Genomic DNA, 24,613 nt, shown 5'->3' with positions numbered 1-24,613 from the left:
CACAACCCAAGCATATTCCCTGACCAGGAATCAAACTGTGACCTCCTGCTTTATGGGTCAAAGCCCAACCACCGAGCCACACCAGCCAGGCCACTGCAAGACTTTTTGGATGTGAATTAAATACATATTTAACAATACCTGCATAAATTTCAAAAGAAAGCACACAAGCAAAACCAACACTGAATCCTTGCTCATTTTATAAAAACTTCACTATTTCCTAAAATAAAGAATAAATTTCACCTTAATCTTTTTTTTTGCAATACTATTCTCAATATGCTAAAATAATGACCTAATATTGTAAATTGATTACAACAACAACAACCTATATACTTCGCCACCAGGACTCACTTTCCCGGAAAATATTAAAGTAATTATTGTACCTTTTGTGGCAAGATTTCTAGATGTCGAATTTCTAGGAAAACTTTTATGTTTTAATTTCTTTCCCTCTTCTATTTGCTTTTCTTGTTGGTGTAACTTATCTTCTCTTTGAATTATATTTTGTTCTTCAGCTTTTCTTTGATGTTTTTTCCAGGCTTCCAATTCTTTAGTTGCTTTTATCCGTTCATTTTCTTTCATACGCACTATTTTTTCCCTCTCTTCATCTTCAATCTGTAAAAATTACCATTACCAAAACTTTTTTTTAAACCCTCAGCCAAGGATGTTTTTTTTTGATTTTCAAGAAAGAGGAAGGGAGAGGGAGAAAGAGAAAGAGAAGGGTCTCAGGTTCAATTCCCTGAAACATGCCCAGGTTGCAGGTCCGATCGCTGGTTGATCCCCGATTGAGGCACATGTACGGGGCAACCAATTGTTGTTTCTGTCTCACACCGATGTTTCTCTCTCTCTACCTTTCTCTCTCTAAAATAAATAAAAACATGCCCTCATATGAGGATTAAAATAAATAAAAATATTCACATCTTTCTCCTTTGGAGAACAAAAATTCCCACCTCTCTCCTCTAGAAAAGCAGTGTCTGACAAAACTTTTTTTGATGATGGCAATCCAAGTCAGTAGCTGCTATCACGTGTAGCTACTTGAGCATGTAAAATGTGACTAGTTTGGCCCTGGCCGGTGGATCAGTGGTTAGAGCATTGACCCGAATACCGAAGGGTCTTGGCAATTGTGCCTTGTATGGTCAAGGGCACATACCTGGGCTGCAGGTTCGATCTCCTGGTTGGGACACATGTGAGAGGCAACTGACTGATGTATCTCTCTAACAACATCTCTCTCTCCCTCCCCTTCCCTCTCTCCCTTCCACTCTTTTATTTTAAAAAAAGGTAATGGAAAATATATCCTTGGGTGAAGATTGATAAAAAAGACCAAACAAAAAGTGATTTTTAATTTTATGTTTCATTAATTTACATTTACATTAATATACATTTAAATAATACACCTGGCACAGCAAAAGAATGACAAGCTGGGACCAAGTTTCCTAGAGGCTAAATTATTTTGAGACATAGAATTAACTTACTAGCTTGAAAACTATCCTGAAGAAGTGCTCTGGAACCCTCTTTTGGAAGATTGGCTATTTTCCTATTGAACTGTGTAGCACGGACTTTAAAATACATTTCATAGATTACTGAACAGGAGTTTCCTGTAGTCCCAGAATTGCACCTCAGGCCTAAACTAAGCACAAAAGATGCTAATTACTACGTGTTCAAAGAGCTGCCAATGGGTTGGGCCAGGAAGAATCTGCATGTAACCATGAGCCAGCTTTTGGTGCCTGACAACAGGGCATGATGACCAGTCAGTGTTAGCCAGAGGCAGCCACCACCTAAAAGGAGATGATGACAACGTCACCCAGTTTAATAATATGTTTGCCTCTCTCCCCTTCTTCCCCAACACAGGGAACAAGGGAAAAGTCTGTGAAAAGTCAGAACACCCTCACTCTTCATAATCTCTGCAAGTGGACTGAATTTTGAAGTTTTAAAAACTGCTAAGACAGTCTTAATTACCGAAAAGGAGACTATTCTTGTAATCAAAAGAAACAGGAAAGTTCTGTTATTGTAGCCAACATGTAGTTAAGGGATATTTATATATATGTAATTTAATTTGTAATAAGCTAACTTAAAAACAAAAAAAAATTGTATAACTCTTGAGGGAGTCAAGGGGAAGAGGGGGGACCAAGAAAGGCTTCACAGAGCATGTGACAGAAGAAACTAGAAAGAAGAGAAAAACCTGAGGAAGGTAATACCACAAAGCTACGATAAAAGGAACAGAGAGGCTATCTACATCAAAGAGAAACAAAGAAAGACATGTTAAACAATCCTTGAAGTGCTCTTCTTAAAAAAAAAATAATATGGGGAATATACCACATAAAGGAGGAATGTTTAGTAACAGAAAAACTCAGAAGGCTAGAAAAACAATCATCATACATGAAGAAACTGAATTTTAAGTTCTTTGTATTGCTCAAAAAAGGATGCCATAAAGTATGGGATATTAGCTTACTACAGACAGCAACTCTGACTAATAGGAGATGGATGAGTAATTCCTGAAGAGAAATTCTGTATTTTTTTTAATTTAGAATGAATGGTTTATCAAGGCACTATTCTTTATAAACCAACTAGAGGCCTGATGGACAAAATTCGTGCAAGAGTAGGCCTTCGCAGACCTGGCTGCTGCAACCCTGGTGGCTGCCTCAGCCCTCGCAACCCCGGCTTCATTCGGAAGGTCTTCAGGTCAGTTGTTCTACTGTTCAGTCGTCCCATCAATTTGCATATTACACTTTTATTATTATAGATGTTACTTATAAACTATATGCAAAAATCCATAAATAAAATATTAGCACACTAATCTGAGGAAAGTATTAAATAATACATCTTGATCAAATAGGGTGTTTCTTATTTATGATACTAAGAAATCTAAAGGAAAAAACAGCATGACCTCAGTACATGACAAAATATCAGTTGATACCTGAAACAACAGAAAAAATTTAGCTTGCTAAAAGGACCCATACAATGTCGAATTTCATGAAGAAGCATTGGAAATACTACTAGCAACATCACTAAGGCCAGTATGCCTACTATTTTCCTATTTTCCTACAGGTAACCTATACAATAGAATTTTTAAAATAAGAAATATAAATATGGATTACAAGGAGATAGAACTGTCATTAGTTGCAAATAATATGATAGACTACCTAAAAGAACCAAAATAACAAACTGACAAACTATTGCAACCAGAAAGTAATTTCAGCAAGGCATTCACTTACAAGATCAACTCATACAAACTCATAAAAACAAACTGACTTACAAACTGGCAATAAACAATAAGAAAAATACAGTGGAAAATCATTCATTAGTAACTGCCAGAAAAGTTTTAAAAAGGCTAAGAATAAGCTTTATGAAATACTAGAGGCCTGGTGCATGAAATTCATGCACAGGTAGGGTCCCTAAGAATGGCCAGCGATCAGGGCCAATCAGGTTCCTCACCTCCCTGCCTCCTCCTTCCCTTGCTGCCCACCCATGTGCTGCCACTGCATGGTTCCCCCCACCTCCCTGCCTCTCTGCCTCCTCCTTCCCTTACCACCTATGTGCTGCCACGGAATGGTTCCCCTGCCTCCCTGCCACCTCCTTCCCTTGCTCCTTCAGCGTACCGCTGCTGCCGCCACTGGCCACCTGCCATGTTCTGTGCCGCCCCCTGGTGGTCAGCACACATCATAGCGAGTGATTAAACTCCTGGTCTCCTGGTCAAACTCCCGAGGGGACATTTTACATATTAGCCTTTTATATACATAGATGAGCAAGTCTCGTGTGTGTTAAATAATTTTGCTAGGGATATAAAGTAAGTCTGAAGAAATGGAAATAAATGCCATGTTCCTGGAGGGAAATCTCATTATTGTAAATATGTAAATGGCAAATGAATCTCTAAAGTCAACATAAATCTAATCAAAATACCAAGAGGACTTCTTAGACTTCTGATAAATGTAAAATTCATCTGCAAAAGAAAATGTTCCAGTTTTATAGGGGCATGAACAAGCTGGCAATTCCCACCTACAAATATCCTATATAATAAAAGGCTAATATGCAAAAAGACCAAACGGCGGAACGACCGGTTGCTATAATGTGCACTGACCACTAGGGGGCAGATACTCAGTGCAGGAGCTGCCCCCTGGTGGTCAGTGCGCTCCCACAGGGGGACCGCCGCTCAGGCAGAAGCCAGGCTCACAACTGACAAGCACAGCGGTGGTGGCAGGAGCCTCTCCACCTCCGTGACAGCACTAAGAATGTCCAACTGCCGGCTTAGTCAGGGAGCGGGCCTAAGTCAGCAGTCAGGCATCCCCCAAGGGCTCCTGGACTGCAAGAGGGCACAGGCTGGGCTGAGGGACTCCCCCCCTGAAGTGCACGAATTTTGTGCACCAGGCCTCTAGTCAAGCATAAAACTGGACAAATCTATCAAAAACAACCATTTCAAGGCACTGGAAGTTAACCAAAGACAGCCTGCAAATTGAGAAGTGTTTATTTTGGAAAAACTGCAGAAGTTACAGGTAAAAACAGTGGGAGACTGTGCTCTCCTGCCTGAGGTTGCTCTCAATCACCAACTTCCAGCTAGAATAACAAGACTGGCAGTTACCAACATGAAGCTAGCAACAACAACAATAAAATAAAATTTTAAAAAAGAAGCTTTGTTGGCCAAAAGGGTGGACCCACTTCAGGGTGGGGCAGCCAAACCCTGTGGCTTTGGTGGATAAAAGCAGTAGACTTGGTTGGGAATGAATAAACAGGGAAAATTTGCAGTTGAGGTCTGAGGTTGTGTTCCTGGTTAGGGTAAGAGCCTGACTAGACAGAAAATTCACATAAAGATCATATAAATGAGAGAGCTATAGAAAATCTGTGATAAACTCACCATATAACCCTGGCTAAACAGAAAGCTATGTATTTATGGGGAAGACCTGAGGAAAACTGGCATAAAATGAAGCCAAGCAGGCATGAGAACTGGCTCCAACTTTGAAGGTATTCTCAAACCTACACATACATCAATTGGCAAAGGGTGGGGCCTTTACCACCTCTGCCCAAATCATTAGCTAACAATTAAGCTATACAGACAAAGGGAAGACCCTCTAAGGAAACAAGTCTAAAAAATATGAACTAAAAACCTTAGCATAGACATCAGCAGCTGTATATCCAAGGGAGACTAGATTGATTCCACAATTAAAGTCTATGCAAGTTACTAAAAATATTTATGCATGTATGTATGTATGTACGTATGTTAATCCTCACCCAAGGATATTTTTTCCATTGATTTTTCCAGAGAGTGGAAGGGAGGGTTAGAGACAGATACAGAGAGAAAAACATCGATGTGAGAAAGACACTGATTGGTTGCCTCCCCCATATACCCCAACCAGTGCTGGGGATCAACAGAGCCTGCAAAAGAGGTACACGCCCTTGACCAGAATCGAACCCAAGTCCCTTCAGTCCACAGGCAGACTCTCTGACCACTAAGCCAAACTGGCTAGACTGGGGTTTCTTTTTGGGGTGATGAAAATGTTCTAAAACTGATTGTGATGATGGCTGCACAACTTTAAACATACTAAAAACCAATGAATTGTAAGCTTTAAATGGGTGAATTGTATGGTGTGTGAATTATATCTCAAAAAAATATTGCTGATTGAAGCTTTAACTTGAAATCCTCAACAGTTAAAAAGATGTTAATTTGTCAATATTTAGTGTTTTTCTTGCTTTAAGTTAGTGTGTTCATTATCCCAAGATTAAGAAAGAGGTAAAATACACCATAAAACCTTATCACTTCTGACTCCCCTGGAAATAGAAAATTCTCACTGAAACAAGTAAATCTATTTTATTCAACATTTATATCCTCAACTTTCATAAATATTTTCAGGAACACATGTAAGCAGTAGATGGCTTATATAACTTAGTTATTAGTAAGTCCAATGACCAAAGTATGAACCAAGAGGCGAGGAAGTATAGTGGTTAGGGCTACTTATCCTTACATGTCTATTATCATCTCTTTAATAAGAGGACTTTTCTACTTGCAACTTACCTTCATCATGACATTTAGTGCATATTTTTGATCTTCCCGCCTTGCTGCAGCTTTTGCTTCAGTAGCTTCTTTTGCTCTTTCTTGTGCTTTTAAAATAGACTTTTCTCTTATTCTTTGCATCATCTCTTTGTCAACTAAAATATAAGGAATATCACTAAATTGGGATTCTGATAAATTTGTTTTATTTAGGAAAGAAATGCTTAAGATTATGACTCGGGATGATGTATTTTTTTAAAATATATTTTATTGATTTTTTACAGAGAGGAATGGAGAGAGATAGAGAGTTAGAAACATCGATGAGAGCGAGACATCGATCAGCTGCCTCCTGCACATCCCCCACTGGGGATGTGCCTGGAACCCAGGCACACGCCCCTGACCGGAATCGAACCTGGGACCCTTGAGTCCGCAAGCCGACGCTCCATTCACTGAGCCAAACCAGTTTCGGCGGGATGATGTATTTTTTGGACTCTACTTCACATGGAGAAGTGAAAACGTTTCTTAATATTAAACTGGCCAAGAAGTTAACATTAAAAGGTAAGCGAGTAACTGTATAGTAATTACTACAGAATGAGGGGGTGGGGGAGAATTTGAATGAGAGAGAGGAGGAATAACGGAGTGGGGGAATAAAAGGGGAAATGAGGGGGGAGGGGAGGGAGAGAGGGGGAACAGAGAGGCACAAGAGGGAAAGGATAGCAGCATGAGAGGGGATCAGAGAGGGAGAAGGAAAGGTAGAGGGAGGAGACAAGCTGAGGAGAAACACATATATCCTCCTCTCTGTTGAGAAAGCTATTTGCTTATAAACCTGATCACAATAAATCAGCACTATGAGGTCTAGAAAACAAATGAGTTGAGACTATCTGATATGATCAATCACCTTTACAAACATGAAAGGTAATTTACACATATGATGAGTACAGAGCCAGGCCCAAGAAAAATTATAAGGTAACACGACTTGTTATATATAGAATTTTACCATTCACAATTATTTTTATGAGTTTTACACACAGGCTGCAACCCATTAAGGAGGGGGTAAATTACCTTAGGGGAAGTGGGATCAGGAAAGGAGCTAGACTTTGAGGGGCAAAAAAACAGGAGAAGAAACTTGAGGGGAGAGGGTGACCTGGGGGAGAGTAGAGTGGAGGGAGGAGCGGGGATGAAGCAGGTCCTAGGCAGGGGTTCCTAACCTTTTCGGTGAGGCAGATCCTTTGGCAGAACAGTTACTAGTAAAGCCTTATAGACCCCTCTTAATATTTTTAAAAAATATATATTTTTATTGATTTCAGAGAGGAATGGAGAGGGAGAGATAGAAACATCAATGATGAGAGAATCATTGATCAGCTGCCTCCTGCACACCACACGCTGGGGATTGAGCCCCCAACCCGGGCATGTGTCCTGACCAGGAATCAAACCATGACGTCCTGGTTCTTAGGTTGATGTTCAACCACTGAGCCACGCTGGACGGGCCATAATGTTATTAAATGCATGAAATAGAAAACACAGGATTACAAAGAAAGCTAATTACATTAAAACATTTACAAATATTAAAAAATACATCTGATATACTATTGCATGCTTATTAATGCATTAAATAATATATAGCAACAAGTCTAATACTATAATTTCAAAGCAATGAGTATAAAAGACAGGTACCTGTGATATGAACATATTTGTGATTTTTGTTGATAGTGCTGCTGTTTGTTATCTACATTCACAATTGAAGGGAATGTTAAGTTTCAGTTAGAGGTAAGTAAAAGGTATGTAATTTTTATTCATGCAAGGTCTTGGCTGGAACTTAGGGCTAGAATTAGGTCTGGAGCCTCTCCCCAACTCTGCTTCTGCTTAGTATTAGGGGGAAGACAATTGGATCAGCTACAGGAGCAGAAATAATGAAAAGAACATCAACTTTTCAAGTAAAATGTTCCACATCTAAAAGAAATGAAAAGTGTATCAAGAAGGAAAAAATGGAGTCAGGACAAGGGAGGAGAGGAGGAACAGTCAGCCTGGTCTAAAGTATAGAATGAAAAAGAGCCATGGGCATGTATCCAATGAAAGTGCAAGGTCTGTTGCAAAGATTTCTAAGGTGCTCTGTATTTATTCATTATTGAGTGCCTACCAACTGCCTGGGCCAGGCTAAATGCTGAGGAAAGATGTTTAAACAAAAAAACTCAGCCCTAGCCACTTTGGCTCAGTGGAAGAGCATCAGCCTGCGGACTGAGGGTCCTGGGTTTCATACTGGTCAAGGGCACGTACCTCAGTTGCTGGCTCCTCCCTGGCCCGGGCCCTGGTTGGGGCACATGCAGGAGGCGACCAATTGATGTGTTTCTCTCAAATCTATATTTCTGTCTTTCCTTCTCTCTAAAAGAAGTCAATGGAAAAATACCCTCGGGTGAGGATTTAAAAATAAATAAATAAAGCATGCTCTTTGCATTTCTAATAAAAAAAAAAAAGAAGGAAAAAAATGATTCTCACTACTGCATTTGACTAGTCTAAAAAAAAAAAAGGAAAAAGGAAACAAATATGTCTTGAATAATGAAGGAAATAGGCTTGGAGTATACACTGGAGTTCCACAATACTTCATGCAAAAAAAAGATTGTTAAAGACACAATTTCACTAAATTGTATCTGATTTCTGAAGTAAAAGTCAATGTTCATTATTTGTTATGTAAGTTAATTTTATGACTGTCTTGACTAGTTTATATCAGAGGTTGGCAAACTATGGCCAAATCCAACCTGCTGCCTGTTTCTCTACAACACAAAAGCAAAGAATAACTTTTACATTTTTAAATAGTTGGGAAAAAAAAAACCTATTATTTAATAATAATATTTTGTGACATATAAAATTAAATTCACATTTCAGGGTCAATAAATAGGTGTAGTTAACCTGACACTTACTAGTTGAGTCAATTTGTCAATTACTAAACCCTCAGTGCCACAGCAGCCTCACCTTTACAAAAGGCGGGCAGTGGGGTGTACCCAAGTGATAGGTTGTTATGAGGATTAGCAGATGTGTTAATTCCTGGTACAAAATAAGTGCTCAATAAAGGTCATATCCAGCAGGTCTTATCCACTGAATATGCAAGCCCACATTTTCTGCTTAAGAGTTATTATTTTATGATCATTATTATTATTTTGTGGTTAATTCTCACTGGAGGACATTTTTTCCATTGATTTTTTTTTTGAGAGAGAGAATGGAAGGGAGGGGGAGAGACACATGGACTGGTTGCCTCCCACACACACCAGGACCCTACTGAGCCTGCCACCGAGGTACCTGCCCTTGACGGGGAATCTACCCGGGGACCCTTCAGTCTGCAGGCCTACACTCTAACCTCTGAGCAAAATAGGCCAGAGCAAGAGTAATTATTAATGTGCTCTAAGTTTTGAATTATTCAATTTTTAGGTTATTTAAGTGGCAGCTGAAGCACTATCTCATTTAAATCATGATCATGTGCCTATTTTTTTTTCTAGAAGAGCAACATACTTGTTTCAAAAGACAACTTTTTTCAAAGGTATAAAATATAAAAATATCTTTCAGTGAAGAACTTACCACCTGACACAGAAAGGGCCTCCCACATGACGGCTTCTTTTTTATGTAAGGTGAAAACAATAGTGTCATTCCCAATCTTGGCTTTGCTGCTCTCATCGTCAATGGGAGCATAGAGAAACACCTCAAATAAAAATGGAGCAAAGTTGACCTATTCAGAAGGGGAGGAAACGAAAGTTAATTTAGTTCCACAAATTAGAAACACAGCCGTTAAGAAATAGGTGATAGAGACCACAATCATTTTCTTTTTTAAAATATTTTATTGATTTTTTTTTTTACAGAGAAGGAGAGGGTTAGAAACATTGATGAGAGAGAAACATCTCTCAGCTGCCTCCTGCTCGCCCCCTACTGGGAATGTGCCCGCAACCAAGGTACATGCCCTTGACTGGAATCGAACCTGGGACCCTTCAGTTCGCCGACGCCGACGCTCTATCCACTGAGCGATACTAGTTAGGGCCACAATCATTTTTTTAAGTAAATGCTGTAAATTTATCCCAGGTCGCGAAAGATTCGCCAGGCATATGTGGGGAGCTGTGCATAAAAATGATCTCTGACTCGATAGCATCCGGTGTCACCTGTGTGGAATTCCTTCGTTGCTGGTTTCAGTGGTACTAACTTTTTGGGAGGCCATGTGCAAGGATGCGCCCGATGCGCGCGCACAGGGGCGCACTCGCCAAGCCTCGGGGCACAACCCCGGGCGCCGGCGGGCGCACTCGCGCTCCTACCTTCAGGTAGTTTTCCGTGCAGAACACGTCCGCGTCCCTGACGCAGACACCCCGGAGGGGCAAGGAGAGGAAGACCGCAGTCTCCGTCTGCTGCCAGCTGTACTCGCTGACCTGCAGGGGCATCCCGGGAGGCGGACCCAGCGAGAGGCTGCAGCAGCAGGTTGGGACTCGCACGGAGGCTCGGTTGCTAGGGAAGCCGGGGTTACCATGCGCAAGCCCTTCCGGGTCAGGCGGGGCCAAAGCGCCCAGAGTTCCCAGCGTGGCCTGGGCGCGCCCCTGCGACCCCGGCGCGCTCCCCTCCCGGCTGCCTGGGAATCCTGGCAGAGCCCTTAGACCATTTCTTAGGGTCTTGTTCCTTCCCTGAAGTCCGAGCGAATCTCCGAAGACTTGGGCCGGGCCCACACCCGCTTAGGCAGGAAAAGAGCGTCTGGCCTGAAAGTGAAACAAAAAAGCGTGGGCTTACGGGGTGGAAAGCGTGACCCGCAAGAAGCAGGTGCGAGGCCCGCGCGCCTTGGCAGCTCTGGCCTTTGGTGTGTCCTGATGGAGGCTGGGAGAGGTGGCACCCTTTGGTGTTCCTGTTTTGGACATTTCCTGGTCGAGGCTCTTACCTGTAGGATTGGAGTCCTTCAAATCCTATCCACTGCCAGGCCACCAAAAGCATGTAAAGTGGGTTTCGCTCCAGGGTTTGAGAACTGGGGAGAAATGATCCCATGACTCACCTGACAAATGCTCGGCTGCAGCTCAACCGCAGGATAAGTTGAATTCACAGGGATACATTTACTGTTGCTTAAGGAGGGAGACTTAGAACTGCAGCCAGAGGAGGAAACGCAGGGATCATACATGTAGCCATGGGACATACTGGAATCCTAGATCTATGCACCACCTACCCCATTGCCACAGAGATCAGCGGCAGAACCTCACGGACGAGCCTGATCTCTTCACTCCCTGGGCTGCTGTGGGTCCAGTTTATATACTAGTATTACTGGGATCTGATGTTAAAAACATCGAATTTACGTGAAAATGAGGCACTTGTTACCTAATTAAGGAAAATTGACTAAAATTTTTTAATTAGCCATCTAAAGCTTTGGATTTTAAACTTTTTACTTTTGGAGGCTTAACACAGATTTCAAAGGTCTTGAAAAATTCCTTGAGGAACGTTTAGAAGCAATAGACTTGGGGAGAAAAAAACATCATCTTTTTCCCCAAACAGGCCACCCCCTCACTACCTTTCTCAAATATGTCAGTGAGTCATCATCTCAAGGTTCTGTAACTTTCAACACTGGGGCCACCTTAGACTTCTTTTCCCTTGTCCCCCTAAGTGCAAAAATCTATGAATCAATCCATATTTTCTTTTTTCATGTTATTTTTTGTGGCTTTCCCTCCCACCCTTCCGTTCTATTCCTACTTTTACCATTTTTATTTCAAACTCTCCTGTGTCTTTAAAAGACAAGGTTTATGTATTCCTATTATATAAAGTTTTATTTTATTTATTTTAGAGAGAGAGAGAGAGAGAGAAGGGGAGAGAGAAAGATCACTTTGTTGTCACACTTCTTTATGCATTCATTCGTTGCTGATTGTATGTGTGTTGACCAAAGACTGAACCTGAAACCTTGGGGTATCAGGACGATGCTCTAACCAACTGAGCTACCCAGCCAGGGCAATATATAAAATTCAAAATCTAGATTCTCCCACTATATAAAAACACAAGGGATGTAATGTATCTATGAAAGATAATAAAAAATATGAGCTTTGTCTTTTGCCCTACCAGCCCCAGCAGCCCTTATTCCCATTAACCCCCCCTTTTTTTATTTCTTCATAACATGAATTCCCTAACATACTTTAAGAGTGTACTTATTTTGTGTCTTTACAATAAAAATCTGGAGTGGTTGTTGTTTGATTTACTGCTACAGCATCTAGTACAGTGCCTGATACATTAAACAAATTCAATAAATGTTAAATGAATGCATACATGTTAAGTTTCATGATGTTTATTTTTACTCTCTAATTTACCTTTCAGGATCCTGAAACATACTTAAAGTCTTTTTCAGGCTATTTTTGTTATTTTCCTCTTGAGTGGATTGAAATTTAAAAGATGTTGGTTGGCTGTTTTTCTCATCATCAGGTTTCTTTGTATGTTTTGGAATTGTTATTAACAGTGGGGTTTTGCCTTTCATTTAGTTTTCTTTCTTTCTTCTGGGTTCATCCTATTCTTTCTAGCAGTTTTAAGTTGCCTTCAACTTGTGTCCTAGGGGCCCCAATTCAACCAAGTGTAATATGCTAATTAACTGTTTCAATTCTTTGGTGATTTACAAATCACCAGATTTGTGGCTTTATTATTCCTGTCCAGTGTTTGTTTTATATTTTATTTCCTATTTTTCCCTTCCTCTACTTTCCTTAGGATCTTTTATCCTCTTGAGATAAATTCTTAGCTCATTATATTTTAGACTTAAAAATTGTCTAATGCTATACATTTCCTTTTCGGTGTTACATTACTGTATATCATCAGTTTTGTAATGTAGTAGCACTTTTAAGACCTCATTACCCTGCCAGATTAGAACTTCTTACTGCAAATTTCTGTCTGGACCCAGAGTCATGCAGGTTGCTACTTCTGCATGGGTTTTGCCTTCTTTCTATACTTCTTGTCCTTGGATATACTTATGTTGGTTTTGAGCCCAATTTTAGTTTAAATTATAGATGCCTTGGAGTGTCAATTCACAATGTTATTTGATCAGAAGTTTCTGTACATTTTTTCTCTGTCCGACAGCAGATAAGATACACACATTTTTATTGATTTTTTTCCTTCCATGTGTAAATAGAACTTCAATGCAGTCCAATTTTATCTTGATGTAATTTTATCTTATTGGCATTTCTATACCCCTAAAGCCAAGTTGTATCAATTGGCACTTTCACATTTTATGTAGTCTCTTTTCATGTGAGACTCAAGGCACCTGATGGTTGCTTCAACAAACTTTGAAGGTCTTTTGACAGCCTAATTTGTCATTCAAGCACGTCTATTCTTAGTATTGCTACAATGGTGTCTCTGCTTCAGGGATAGTTACTAAGCTGCTGAGATTGTGGAACTCCTCTCCAATTAATTTTCTATTAACAAAACTTCAGTCCTAATTTAAAATAGAGATGTGTTATGTTCACATTTTCTTAAGGAATCTCAGGACTCAATGTTATATATAAACAGTGTGGCAGGGGGTATAGAACAGGGTGGGTATGTGTATAGAAAGGCCCGTCCAAACATATTGTTTTGTTCCTTGGTATAAAATTAAATTCCTGGAAAATTGTAGGTTATTGTTCTGCTTAATGTTTTTTGAGATATTTCCCACCTAAAGCAAAAATTGTTACATTTACATTAAGCAATTCAAAAAGTTATTTTTCTCTAAAAATTAGCTTTATTTAAAAGAATCTGAAGCATAACACTGTAGGAAACAAACTTACAATACATATTGTTCAAGAAAGCCTGCCATACATAATTTCTACTAACAGGTCTAAGTACTGGCTAAATAACATTCTTTATACAATGCACAAATGACATTTAGCATGATCCCTGAAAAGAATGACCACCAATAACGTGAGCTGTTTTGAGAGTAAAACCTCTACTTACCTTACTAATCTACAGAATAAAAAACTACAATGTAAACATAAACAGATGAACAAAAATAGAGCCAGAGACAGAGAAACACCAAACAGAACAGACCTCAGAGGGAAGGCAGTGGAGGGAGGAGTGGGGGGGAGTAAGAGAGCAACCAAAGGACTTGTATGCATGCATATAGCATAACCAATGGACAGGGACACTGGGGCAGTGGGGGCTTGTCCTGGGGGGTGGGAGTGGCCAGGGAGGGGTTGATGGGGGGAAAAAGGAGACACATGTAATACTTTAAACAATAAAATACACACACACAAAAACCCTACAATGTAGAAGATGAATTAAACTCCAATTTTAAATTCTTGCATGGTGTTTAAGAAGAAAAAGAGATCAGAAGGAGGAAATTGTAAGGGTTAAGTATCTTTAAAAGAAAAAGGACGAGTTGGCTTACCACTATTTATAGTAATTATTAAAAAGTAATTGAGATTTGAGAATTATTTGGTTTAATACTTGGAAGCCCTTAGACACTCAAATTATCCATTAACTGCTATATTCTATCAGTTACCAAACCAATTTTATTTATCTGAAAACTGTAGCCTATACATTAACCTCATAAAGAAAATAAACAATATGGGAATAACCTAGTCACTTCATAGTTTAAATTTTTCCACAAAGCAATTCATGAATCACTTAATACTAATACTTCTTTAAACCTATGTTTTAAATTAAACAGACCCATGTGAAAACACCAGAAAAAAAAATCCTAACATGCAATGCTAAACTTTTAACACAAAAATAGACCCATGAAAGCACTGGGTATTCAAGTAAAATACAATGGAATTATACAGTATGGCATCTGGCATTTAAAAAAATACTAAGAACTGAATCAGATTTATTGCTATGTCAATATTAGCAATACTTGACAATAAAATGTACAAAATATACCACAACAATCGTGCCAAAAAAATGATGTATAGAGATATCATAACATAGCATAGGTAGACATTTATCTTGCTATATACATCACTGACATAGTAAAAACTTATTAATTCAGGATAGTTTGAATGGATAAAAGTTTTAAAATTTGAATATTTTTAAGATATGCAGTTTAAGCACTCACAAGCATTCTTTTTCTTTCAAGCATATAATTTCAAATATACGTATTTGCATTGGCCAAGTATTACCTACTGTAATTCGTTTGGGTACTTGTTTGCATGACAAAAGAATACTTGTAAACTAATACTCATATGATGGGGGGAAAAAAAAGCTTAAACATTTTTCAAAATTAAACATTTTCCTTTAAATTTTGACTTCTACTAACAAATCTTTTCATTAGATAGTCCAAAGTAAACACCAATCAAAAGTCCTTGTATCAATGGATACAAATTCTAAGTAAATTAGAGGAGTTTCATGATAACACAGGCATACCTCCTTTTATTGTGCTTTGTTTTATTGCCTTATAGATACTGCATATTTTTACAAATTGAAGGTTTGTGGCAACTCAGTGTTGAGCCAGTCTATTGGCACCATTTTCCCAATAGGCTCAGACGATAGCATTTTTTAAACAATAAAGCATTTTTAATTGAAGTATGTACATTGTTTTTTAGACGTTATTGCACACTCAATAGACTACAGTATAGTGTCAACGTAACTTTTATATGCACTGGGAAACAAAAATATTTGCCTGAGTCACTTCAGTGTGACATTCACTTTATTGTATGGTCTGGAATGGGATTTGCAATATCTCTGAGGTATGCCTACTGTTTCTTAATAAATGAAGATTAGTATTAGGTTAGTATGTTGGTTACGGTGGAGTGAATGATATATCTTTTGGTTGAAAGATAGCAGATTCAGTTCAGACTAGTATATAATTTTAATGGTATGGGGTGAAAATATCCTAATATGCACTGTCAACTCTTTAATAAGTTATAACTGTAAAAGTAAGATAAAAATTTTAAGAAGTATTTATTGTATTATGAGTGTTATGAGTTGCTAATATCAAATTTTATCTCTCTCCCCTATTTCAAAGATATCAGGCCATCTATTCCATAAATATTGATGTTTCACATACTTCATAGAGTAGCTTAAACATAACAGCATAAGAAATAGTATTACATAGTAATTTCCTTTGCCATAGGAATAAATGTTGGACAAAGTCTGGAAACATTTTATTTTCCAATTTGAATTACAGTAATTTTGCAACAGACCACAGCACTAGTGCATGTGTTACTTTAGACATGCTCTATGAACAAAACAAAAAATTACTGCAAAAATACATGTCACCAATGTGGAACACACTCAGATTTGTATAAAAGTACTGAACTAATATCCCAAAAAGAGGTATATGTAAACAGTACATAAGGAAGAAATAGTTTTAATATGAAACAGTCATTTAAGTCACATACATCATGATAAGAAGCAGGACTTTCTTTTATAAGATATTTTAACTAACAGGCAACATCATCTACATCATCTACAGAACAAGAAAGTACAGGTATTTAGAATACACTTTAATATAATTGCAAGTAATTTGACAAACTATGACAAAGATGAAACATCCATTGGGATTCATGAAAAATTTTCAATGAAATACAGGCAGTTTTTGATGTATTAATGTCTGGCATATAGATAGCCACTTTCTTCCCTTCATTTCCCTTAAGACGACTTGTCTTGGGAGATGTTAATGCCATCCCTAGCCTCTTTACTCAAAGGGTGCCTCTAAACTCCCATCACTGTACCAAGAGTCAGAAAAATGCAGGTGTGACTTCCATAGTGCTCTGTTGGTTAAATGGAATACAGAAAAAGGTGATATTCTAATATTTAAAACCTCTGAGTTCAGAGAAGTAGAAGAAAGGAAACTTTTTAAATCCCAACAATCTAAAGGAAATTGGGAAATATTCTCAAGAAAGTATCATCAATTAGGCAAAAATACTGCTTTCTATGGTGCCTGAAATGTGATCATTTTGTTTGAAACCTTTGATATTAGATAAAGATTTATTCCGAATAAACACCCTTTAAAAAAAAAGAAATTTAATTCCACTTTCTTCATGATCTTCATTCACACATCCTGGGAGAACACCTTTCCCTTAAAATCTAGTCAAGCACAGCCACACAAAGAAATGGGAATTCTGATTGGAGGAAAGATACGAAATTCTGAAGCACAGAGCATCGAGGAAGGGAAAAGGCAAGGTGGCATCTATAGCATCCCACCAGAGAGTGTAGGATAGTAAGAGGACAACTGGGAAACACATCAAAGAACTTAACCTTCCTGCATCACATCAGGAAAAAGGAAAGACCTCTGCTTCTTTCCCCACCTATACCGACTGGTTCCCTAAAGAAGCTGAGTGTGCAGCATGATACTACTGGTTAACTACATCATGCTTTAATAAGCCTTTACGAGCTTCCCTAAGAATCTAATTATCTTATAGAGAGTTCTAAACCACTATTTTCAAATAAACTTTGGGAGCCTCAATACTTTTAAAATTTTTAATTAAAAAAATCTAAAATAGCCTAAATGTTCATGCATCTGAGACCTCTATGCACTGCAAAAAACCCAAAAACTCATTAGAGCTCCCTTTTCATTGTTTATATATTTTTTTACAACTAAATACAATCACTATAGTACAATGGACAATAAGTACTAGCACTCTTAATTTGTTTAAGTTGAACAAGTTGGAAAGAATATTGGATAAAGACTCCTAATACTTATTTGGATGACTAAAGCTGGCAGATTTAATGGTGACCCATACTACTGAGTTTTTTCTCCTATCACTAGTCAGAGTCTAAAAAATAAAACAAAACAAATAAAATCCCAAAACACCCCAAAATTGGATTTCTTTATATTGTGTTAATTTATGAATAAGCACTGTTACAAGAAAATCTTCAGTTATATGCATATAAACTCCTAATTTGGATAACAAGAATCATAATAGCAATACTCTAAAATATTTCACACAAAAGGAAAGCACTGATCACAAATCTAAATTCTAAGCACTTTTATCTGAAGAATTATTTTTCTTTTATAAGCTAAGCTGTTTCAGTATTAGTCCAGTAGCATCTAGAAGCAAGTGCACAGGAAGGCTAGTGAAATTAACAAAGCAAATTATCAGAAAGGAACTGATGATGCTTTAGAACTTTCTATCAGTAACCTAGCCTTGGGGGGAGAGCCTAACTGTTGCTGGTTAGCCAGGTTGAACTTTGGCAAACGAGAATGTAGGAGAACCTCCAAGATTTCCTGCCCGCGTGTGCTCGCATGTGCGTGTGCATGTGCGCGTGTGTGATGGTAATGAGGCCTTTAAGTGAAGGAAAATAATTACAACAAAAATGTGCAATGCTACAGGAAGAATATTTCACCTATGTACATTTCTTTCCGTCACTGAATATTTTTAAATGTTTAGGGCAGCTCATCGCTTGTCCTAAAAAAGCCACACCAAGTTGTGTAACAGCCTTCTTTGGGTCAAATTGGACAAACTACTATCTGGCCATTCTTATAGTTCATCACTTTTCCTACCAAAAAGTATCTAGATAATTTTTGACTTCGTATTGTGCAGAGACAAAGGTAGAACTCGTAAGAAAATTAATGCAAATACATGAAAACATTCATCAGCTATGATTATAGTTTGCCTATGATTCACTGTCAGAATCAACCACTGGTTTTTCTTTTTAATAATTACAGATCCTTATTTAAATAAGGTACTCTGGAGACCTAAATACCTGAAGAAAAATCCACTTGTAAGATTTTAAAGACAACTACTACTTGGAAATGGACAATGAAATAATTGCATTACAAATCAAGTACCTTTTGGCTAACTAGGGAGAGGTGGTTTCATTTTTACAAAACAACTAACTATTGAAATTGTAAGCAAAAGAGGGTTAAGACTGCATAATCAGTTTTAGCAATGAGCACAACTCAAGTACTACCATGTAAGTGTTAATTCCTGCAAACATTGAGAGGTTCTATAAATATCTATCTAACTACATTCAGTCATAAAGAAAATCATGACCTGATGCTAGTACTGAGCATATAGCATGCAGTGCATCATGTCTTAAAATCAGCACTCACTAGGATTTCAAGAACAACATAATTAAGTCCTTAAATATTTAGAAAAATTTCTATCTCTAACAAAAGCTACAGTGTAAGCACACTGGGATCTTCAAGTATGCTACTGAACACATCAAATCTCAGAGTCAGCCAAAAATACTGCATTTCAACTTGACTGTTTCAACTGGTAAAGTTTTCACACAAAGTAGTACCTATTATTAGAGTCTATTTCATTTCCTAAAACTGTAAAGATATGTTATTTTACAACTACTGAAAATATTTTGTATTCACTTCTAACTAGTCACAGGTAAATGGAGAAAAACTTACATTACCTTGTACCATATGAAACTGCTGTTTTTATAGGTCAAAATTTAAATACTGTATATAAAAATAAATTTTATTCAATCAAAATATGCACCATGAGAATTAATAATTTTCTTCTAATAGGATATTAAACATTTCATTTTTATAAAAGTCACCATTTGTTAGGCTGTTTAAAATGTCCAAATTCTCCAATTACTTCTTCTCAATTGGAAAATATGTTATTTCTTAGAAAAAGCTCCAAAAAGATGGTAATTCATTATATAAAGGCCTGGTGACTAAGATGGACGTGATAGAATAGCCCAATTCAGCTAACTTTGCTTTAGTAGCTTTTGACACATGAGGTCAAGTGCTGTCACATAAAAGTGTGGGTTCATGTTTATTAACCACAGGATCATTTTTAAATCAGATTTTTCAGGCCTAATTTTAATTTCTTGGCAATATACTGCTGCTGTCGTTTCACCAGGGTTTAAATAGTAGTAATTCAGTATTCCTTTCACGTCACCATATGGTCTTCAGAATTTTTTTGGTGATGACGCAAGTTTGGGAGCTTCACCAACACCCAACCATTGTATAAATTACTATCAATTGTCACAGTATCCTTTTTTTCTTTTTCTGGTCACAGGTTATGTTCCACTCCAAAACTGGGTTTCTGCTGCATCTTAATGAGTAGACCTCCAACTATCTCCATTCTGTATCATCTTTCAAGAGGATACTCAGGTCCATTGTACACTTTCCCAAGTCACAGCAAAAACTGTCTCTTGCAAGGACTTGAATTGTTGTTTGTAAATTAGCTTTCACCGTGGCTCTTAATTGATCTTTGTTTAAAATGGATTTGGATCTCCCTTGAGGCACCATTTTGAATTCAGATCCCCAGAACAAGATTTTTCAAATAATCAATGAATATGTCTTCCACCAGCAGAGTGCTCTAATGCCAAATTTATGTTTCTACCACTTTTATTTGCAATATGTCTCAGTTTGAAATCATGTGTTAAAAAGTATTCACAATTCTCCTGAGGATACCATACTATTTATTTCTCTGGAAAACAGTAACAACCAATAATAATAAAAAATGGAAGAGAGAAAAGCATAATACTGTTACAATTCTAAATGCCACAACTAAAAACAAACATTATATCAACTCTAGTAACTCAAGTCAATTTTCAAGTGATCGAATAATAGCAGTTTCATGTGGTACAATCTACAAGTTAATCCACAAATACTTACTGAGCATCTTCTATATGCTAACATATGTCTCATATCTGTACAAACATATCCTGAAGAGACTGACTTGAAACATGAAAGTCACTAGTTTCAAGAACTCTAGTTAGGAAGGAATCAGGTGTCATATGCTATTATTTTTAAAAACATCCATTAAATGTATGCTTTCTTCCATAATATAGCTACACATATTATTTTTTCTGAAAACACATTACATGGATGCCGGCCGGTGTGGCTCAGTGGTTGAGCATCGACCTATGAACTCGTTCAATTCCTGGTCAGGGCACATGCCCAGGTTGTGGGCTCGATCCCTAGCAGGGGGCATGCAGAAAGCAGCTGATCAATGATTCTTTCTCATCATTGATGTTTCTATCTCTCTCCCTCTCTGAAATAAATAAAAATATATTTTTAAAACACCACGTTAAATGGATCCTCAAAAATATTTTTGAACTAAATGTTTAATGTGATATCGCCAAAGTTCAGCACTGAAATGTACACTTTTCACTGGTTCTAACTTTTAAGTCAAAACTTGCCTACATTTGCTACATATTATTTTGAAGCTTCAAGAGGCTTTTATGATTAACAACAACTAACATTTATTTGTAAAATACTTTCTAAAGCAACCCCATATATATTATCCTAGATAGCAAACTTAGATAATACAAAATTTGCACTAGTAATGAAGTGGAATATTAATAAAAACTAAAAGGTAAATCATCTTTTTTGCATGTGCATTAAAAAAAAATATTGTAAAACATTAAAATCCTGTGTCAATGAACCTCTGTAACACACAGGGAAAAACCCCCACTTTAGTTAATGCCTGTGATTAAGCATCACTGCCTACTGCAGGTGGGCCAAACGTTTCTCTAGTGCGCATTAACTGGACATCTTTATCAGCCATGCAGGTATCACAGCCCCACACTGCTGATGCTTCTGCAGTTAGCAGGCCATAAGCCGTTTCAGTCATTCCAGTGCAGATCCGATGAAACCATTTCTGACAGGAGGCTTCACATAAGATGGCATCCTGATCATCATTCACTTCATTCGTACAAATTCCACAAGGATACACTGGGTCGGAAGAAGAATGACCACGACGGCTTGGGTGAAGAGAGGATTTATTGCTTTTTTCAGTGGTGCATGGGTCTGTTGCGCCTCTAGGTTGTCGTGGCTTATTCTGTGTCCCATTCGCATGGCTGTTGTTTGTAGCTTCAGCACTACTTGAACGGCTATTCTCTTGATTTACTGCATTGTTTCGATTAACGTTTTTTAATTCAATGTTACTCTGATTCACTGTGTCATCCATATTTAAGTGAGGTGGTTGAGCAGAGGAATTTTGATTAGTGCTTTTGGTTGATCCTTGATTAAAATCTTGTTTTGGGGGTGGTGCTTTTGCTTGACCAAAAGTATTTGGGGGAGGAATAAAAGAATGATTAGATTCTAATGGAGAAGCAAAATTTGAATTATTTCCAGGGATAAAGTTAGATGCCAAGTCAGGATTAGATACCTGGCCAGCGTTCTGTGGAGGAATCTGGTTGAAGTTTTCAACAGGATTTTGTCTAAAATGTTGATTAGGCATATTAACATTCTGACTTAGTGCATTATTATAAGATGGATTTCCAAAATTTGAATTATCATGTGGCCCAAAGTTAAAAGCGTGAGGTCGATTAAAACCCAGGCCCAGAGGATTCTGAGGAAATGGATGTGGTTGATTCCTGAGCGAGTAAGGAGCACAGTATGGGGAAGACATTCTTGGAGGAACGTGGGGTGGCATTCTGAATGTGCTGTAGCCTCCAAAACCAGGATACCCAGGGCCAAGATATGGATTTGATGAAGGTAGTGGTTTATAGGAAATAGTATTATAGTTGTCATCAAATGGATTAGCAGCCACTAGATGGTCAGAGTTTGGATTCGGTGGCGGAGCATACTCAGACAATGGAGGAAAAGAAGGCCCCTAAAATGAGAATGTTAAGTAAAATACATGTTTTTAATCAAAGCAGTCATTAAAATCATCCTGTTATAAAATCTTAACACTTATGAACTTAGTTTTGATAAAGTTTCGCTTACTTTATCGATTCATGCTTTTCTGAGCATGAATCCATTGTTACTTTAAACTCCAAAAGTATTTAACTTTTAAAAGAAGATTCATTACCATAATTTTCACTTAACATACTTGCTTATAACTCTAGAACAGTGATGGCGAACCTTTTGAGCTTGGCGTGTCAGCATTTTGAAAAACCCTAACTTAACTCTGGTGCTGTGTCATATATAGAAATTTTTTGATATTTGCAACCATAGTAAAACAAAGATGTATATTTTTGATATTTATTTTATATATTTAAATGCCATTTAACAAAGAAAAATCAACCCAAAAAATGAGTTCGCGTGTCACCTCTGACACAGGTGGCATAGGTTCGCCATCACTGCTCTAGAATCTTTCACTTAAAATTTTAACTAAAAATACCTCTAATACCCCTAAATAACTATAAAATTAAATAATAAACATGATCTAAATATTTTTCTAGCTTAACTTTAAGAAATAGCTATTAACTTATCCCCAAAGCTCTAGGCCGCAGAATAGAAAAATAAAGTACCAGTTTTAGTCATACTGCAAGGTTAAAAGATGGTGGCCAAAACAGAAAAAAGTCATCTGTACATACATTATCCTTATTCACAGTCTTTATCATTAAAAAAAGTGCTTCAAATTTATAGAGAATAAACCCTACAAAGCCTTTATTGCTTATTACAACCACAGGTTATAGACAAAAGATATCTCCACCATGATTACTTCATGATACACACATGCTACTGAATTATTATAATAGTTGAACATTGTTACTTCAGGTTAAACTTGTCTCCATATATGTCTTGTAATAGAACTATGGACATCTATATCTTTAAAATTAGACTTAAGAATAAGCATTTTAATTTTTCTGCCTACATTTCCCGCTTGCAATATACACTCTATGCCTATAATTCTGCAATAGCAATTAGCTGCAGAGAAAAAAAATTCATTGCAGAATTCACTATTAGTTTCTGAATGAAGATAGAAAACAAAAACCATGACCAAATTTAATTTTTTCTTCTTTAAACTTTTTAAAAACCTGATTTGAGAGAGAGAAAAAAACATCTATTTGTTGTTCCATCCATTCATGCATTCATTGGTTGCTTCATGTATGTGCCCTGACCAGGGATTGCACCTGCAACCTAGGCAGATCAGGATGATGCCTCTAACCAACTGAGCAACCCAGCCAGGGCCCCATGACCAAATTTCAATTTACCTCAACAGCCTGATCAGATCAGCGAAGAAAAGCTGCAATTATAAGAAAATGTCAATTTACCTGTGTATTTGTCTTCCTTTTTTTCTTATCTGGGCTTCCTAGTTGTACACCTGGTCCTCCTAACCCATCCAGTCCACTATCACCACCTAAAAATAAATAAAATCTAGATAATATTTCCATTTGTATGTGAAATCATTTTATGTACATCATAGCAATATCCTATATAATAAAAGGCTAATATGCAAATTGTCCCCTCGACCGGGAGTTCGAAGGGGAGTTCAGCCAGGAGTTCAACCAGGGGGAGGGGCTAGCCAACCAACTGCTGGTGGTACCTCCCTCCACCCCCCGCCCGTCAGTCCACCCCCGATCACTCCCCACATCCCAATTGGGGGTGGGGCTGGCCAGACCCCACCTGTGCAAAGATTCATGCACTAAGCCTCTAGTCTATTATAATTACCTATTTACATAGTTTCCATTTATGTTAGATAAAAGCAATACTAAATTTTTATTATCTTTGTTCTTTGAAAAGTCTTCCCCATAATTCCAGCCTGAAACAGTCATTCACTCTACCTCCGTCGTATTTTTGTTACTCTTTCAGTGAAAAAGAAAGTGTCCGTCCTGACTTTAAATCTTCAGTCATCTGATTCCCTGTCCCTGAGGTAACCACTATTACTAGAGTCTGGTCTATCTTTGGAAAGATAATTCAGATAAATTCCTGTATTATATAGGGGTTGATAAAGGTAGGTTAACTGTAACATTCTTTTGAGTTAATAAAGCTATTGTAATAATAACCTGCATATCTTTTTCCATACGAACAATTATAAATCTCCTCTTGCCCACCCCGTATCTTTTTAAAAAAAAATACATTTTTACTTATTTCAGAGAGGAAGTCTTTTC

At 37.6% G+C, this 24,613-nt stretch overlaps 2 protein-coding genes across 2 annotated transcripts in view; both read right to left on the bottom strand.

Moving 5' to 3' along the window:
* The window catches only part of DYX1C1 (dyslexia susceptibility 1 candidate 1), a 26,677-nt gene extending 16,245 nt beyond the window's left edge, over positions 1-10,432 (bottom strand). Inside the window, 4 exon segments of the mRNA XM_015564742.1 lie at positions 381-609; positions 5,996-6,129; positions 9,539-9,686; positions 10,261-10,432. Coding sequence (XP_015420228.1) covers positions 381-609; positions 5,996-6,129; positions 9,539-9,686; positions 10,261-10,383 — 634 coding nt within the window. The 5' untranslated portion in view covers positions 10,384-10,432.
* A 10,405-nt stretch (positions 10,433-20,837) lies between these two features.
* The window catches only part of PYGO1 (pygopus family PHD finger 1), an 18,221-nt gene continuing 14,445 nt past the window's right edge, over positions 20,838-24,613 (bottom strand). Inside the window, exons 2-3 of the mRNA XM_006764960.2 lie at positions 23,777-23,862; positions 20,838-22,389 (exon numbers count right to left, since the gene is read on the bottom strand). Of these exons, the coding sequence (XP_006765023.1) occupies positions 21,265-22,389; positions 23,777-23,862 (1,211 nt within the window). The 3' untranslated portion in view covers positions 20,838-21,264. The remainder of the gene's footprint in view (positions 22,390-23,776; positions 23,863-24,613) is intronic.

This window comes from Myotis davidii, unplaced genomic scaffold, assembly GCF_000327345.1.
Source record: "Myotis davidii unplaced genomic scaffold, ASM32734v1 scaffold1421, whole genome shotgun sequence".
Lineage (NCBI taxonomy): Eukaryota > Metazoa > Chordata > Mammalia > Chiroptera > Vespertilionidae > Myotis > Myotis davidii.
The sequence above is the reverse complement of the archived record's forward strand: the minus strand, read 5'-3'. Positions and strand labels throughout refer to the sequence as shown.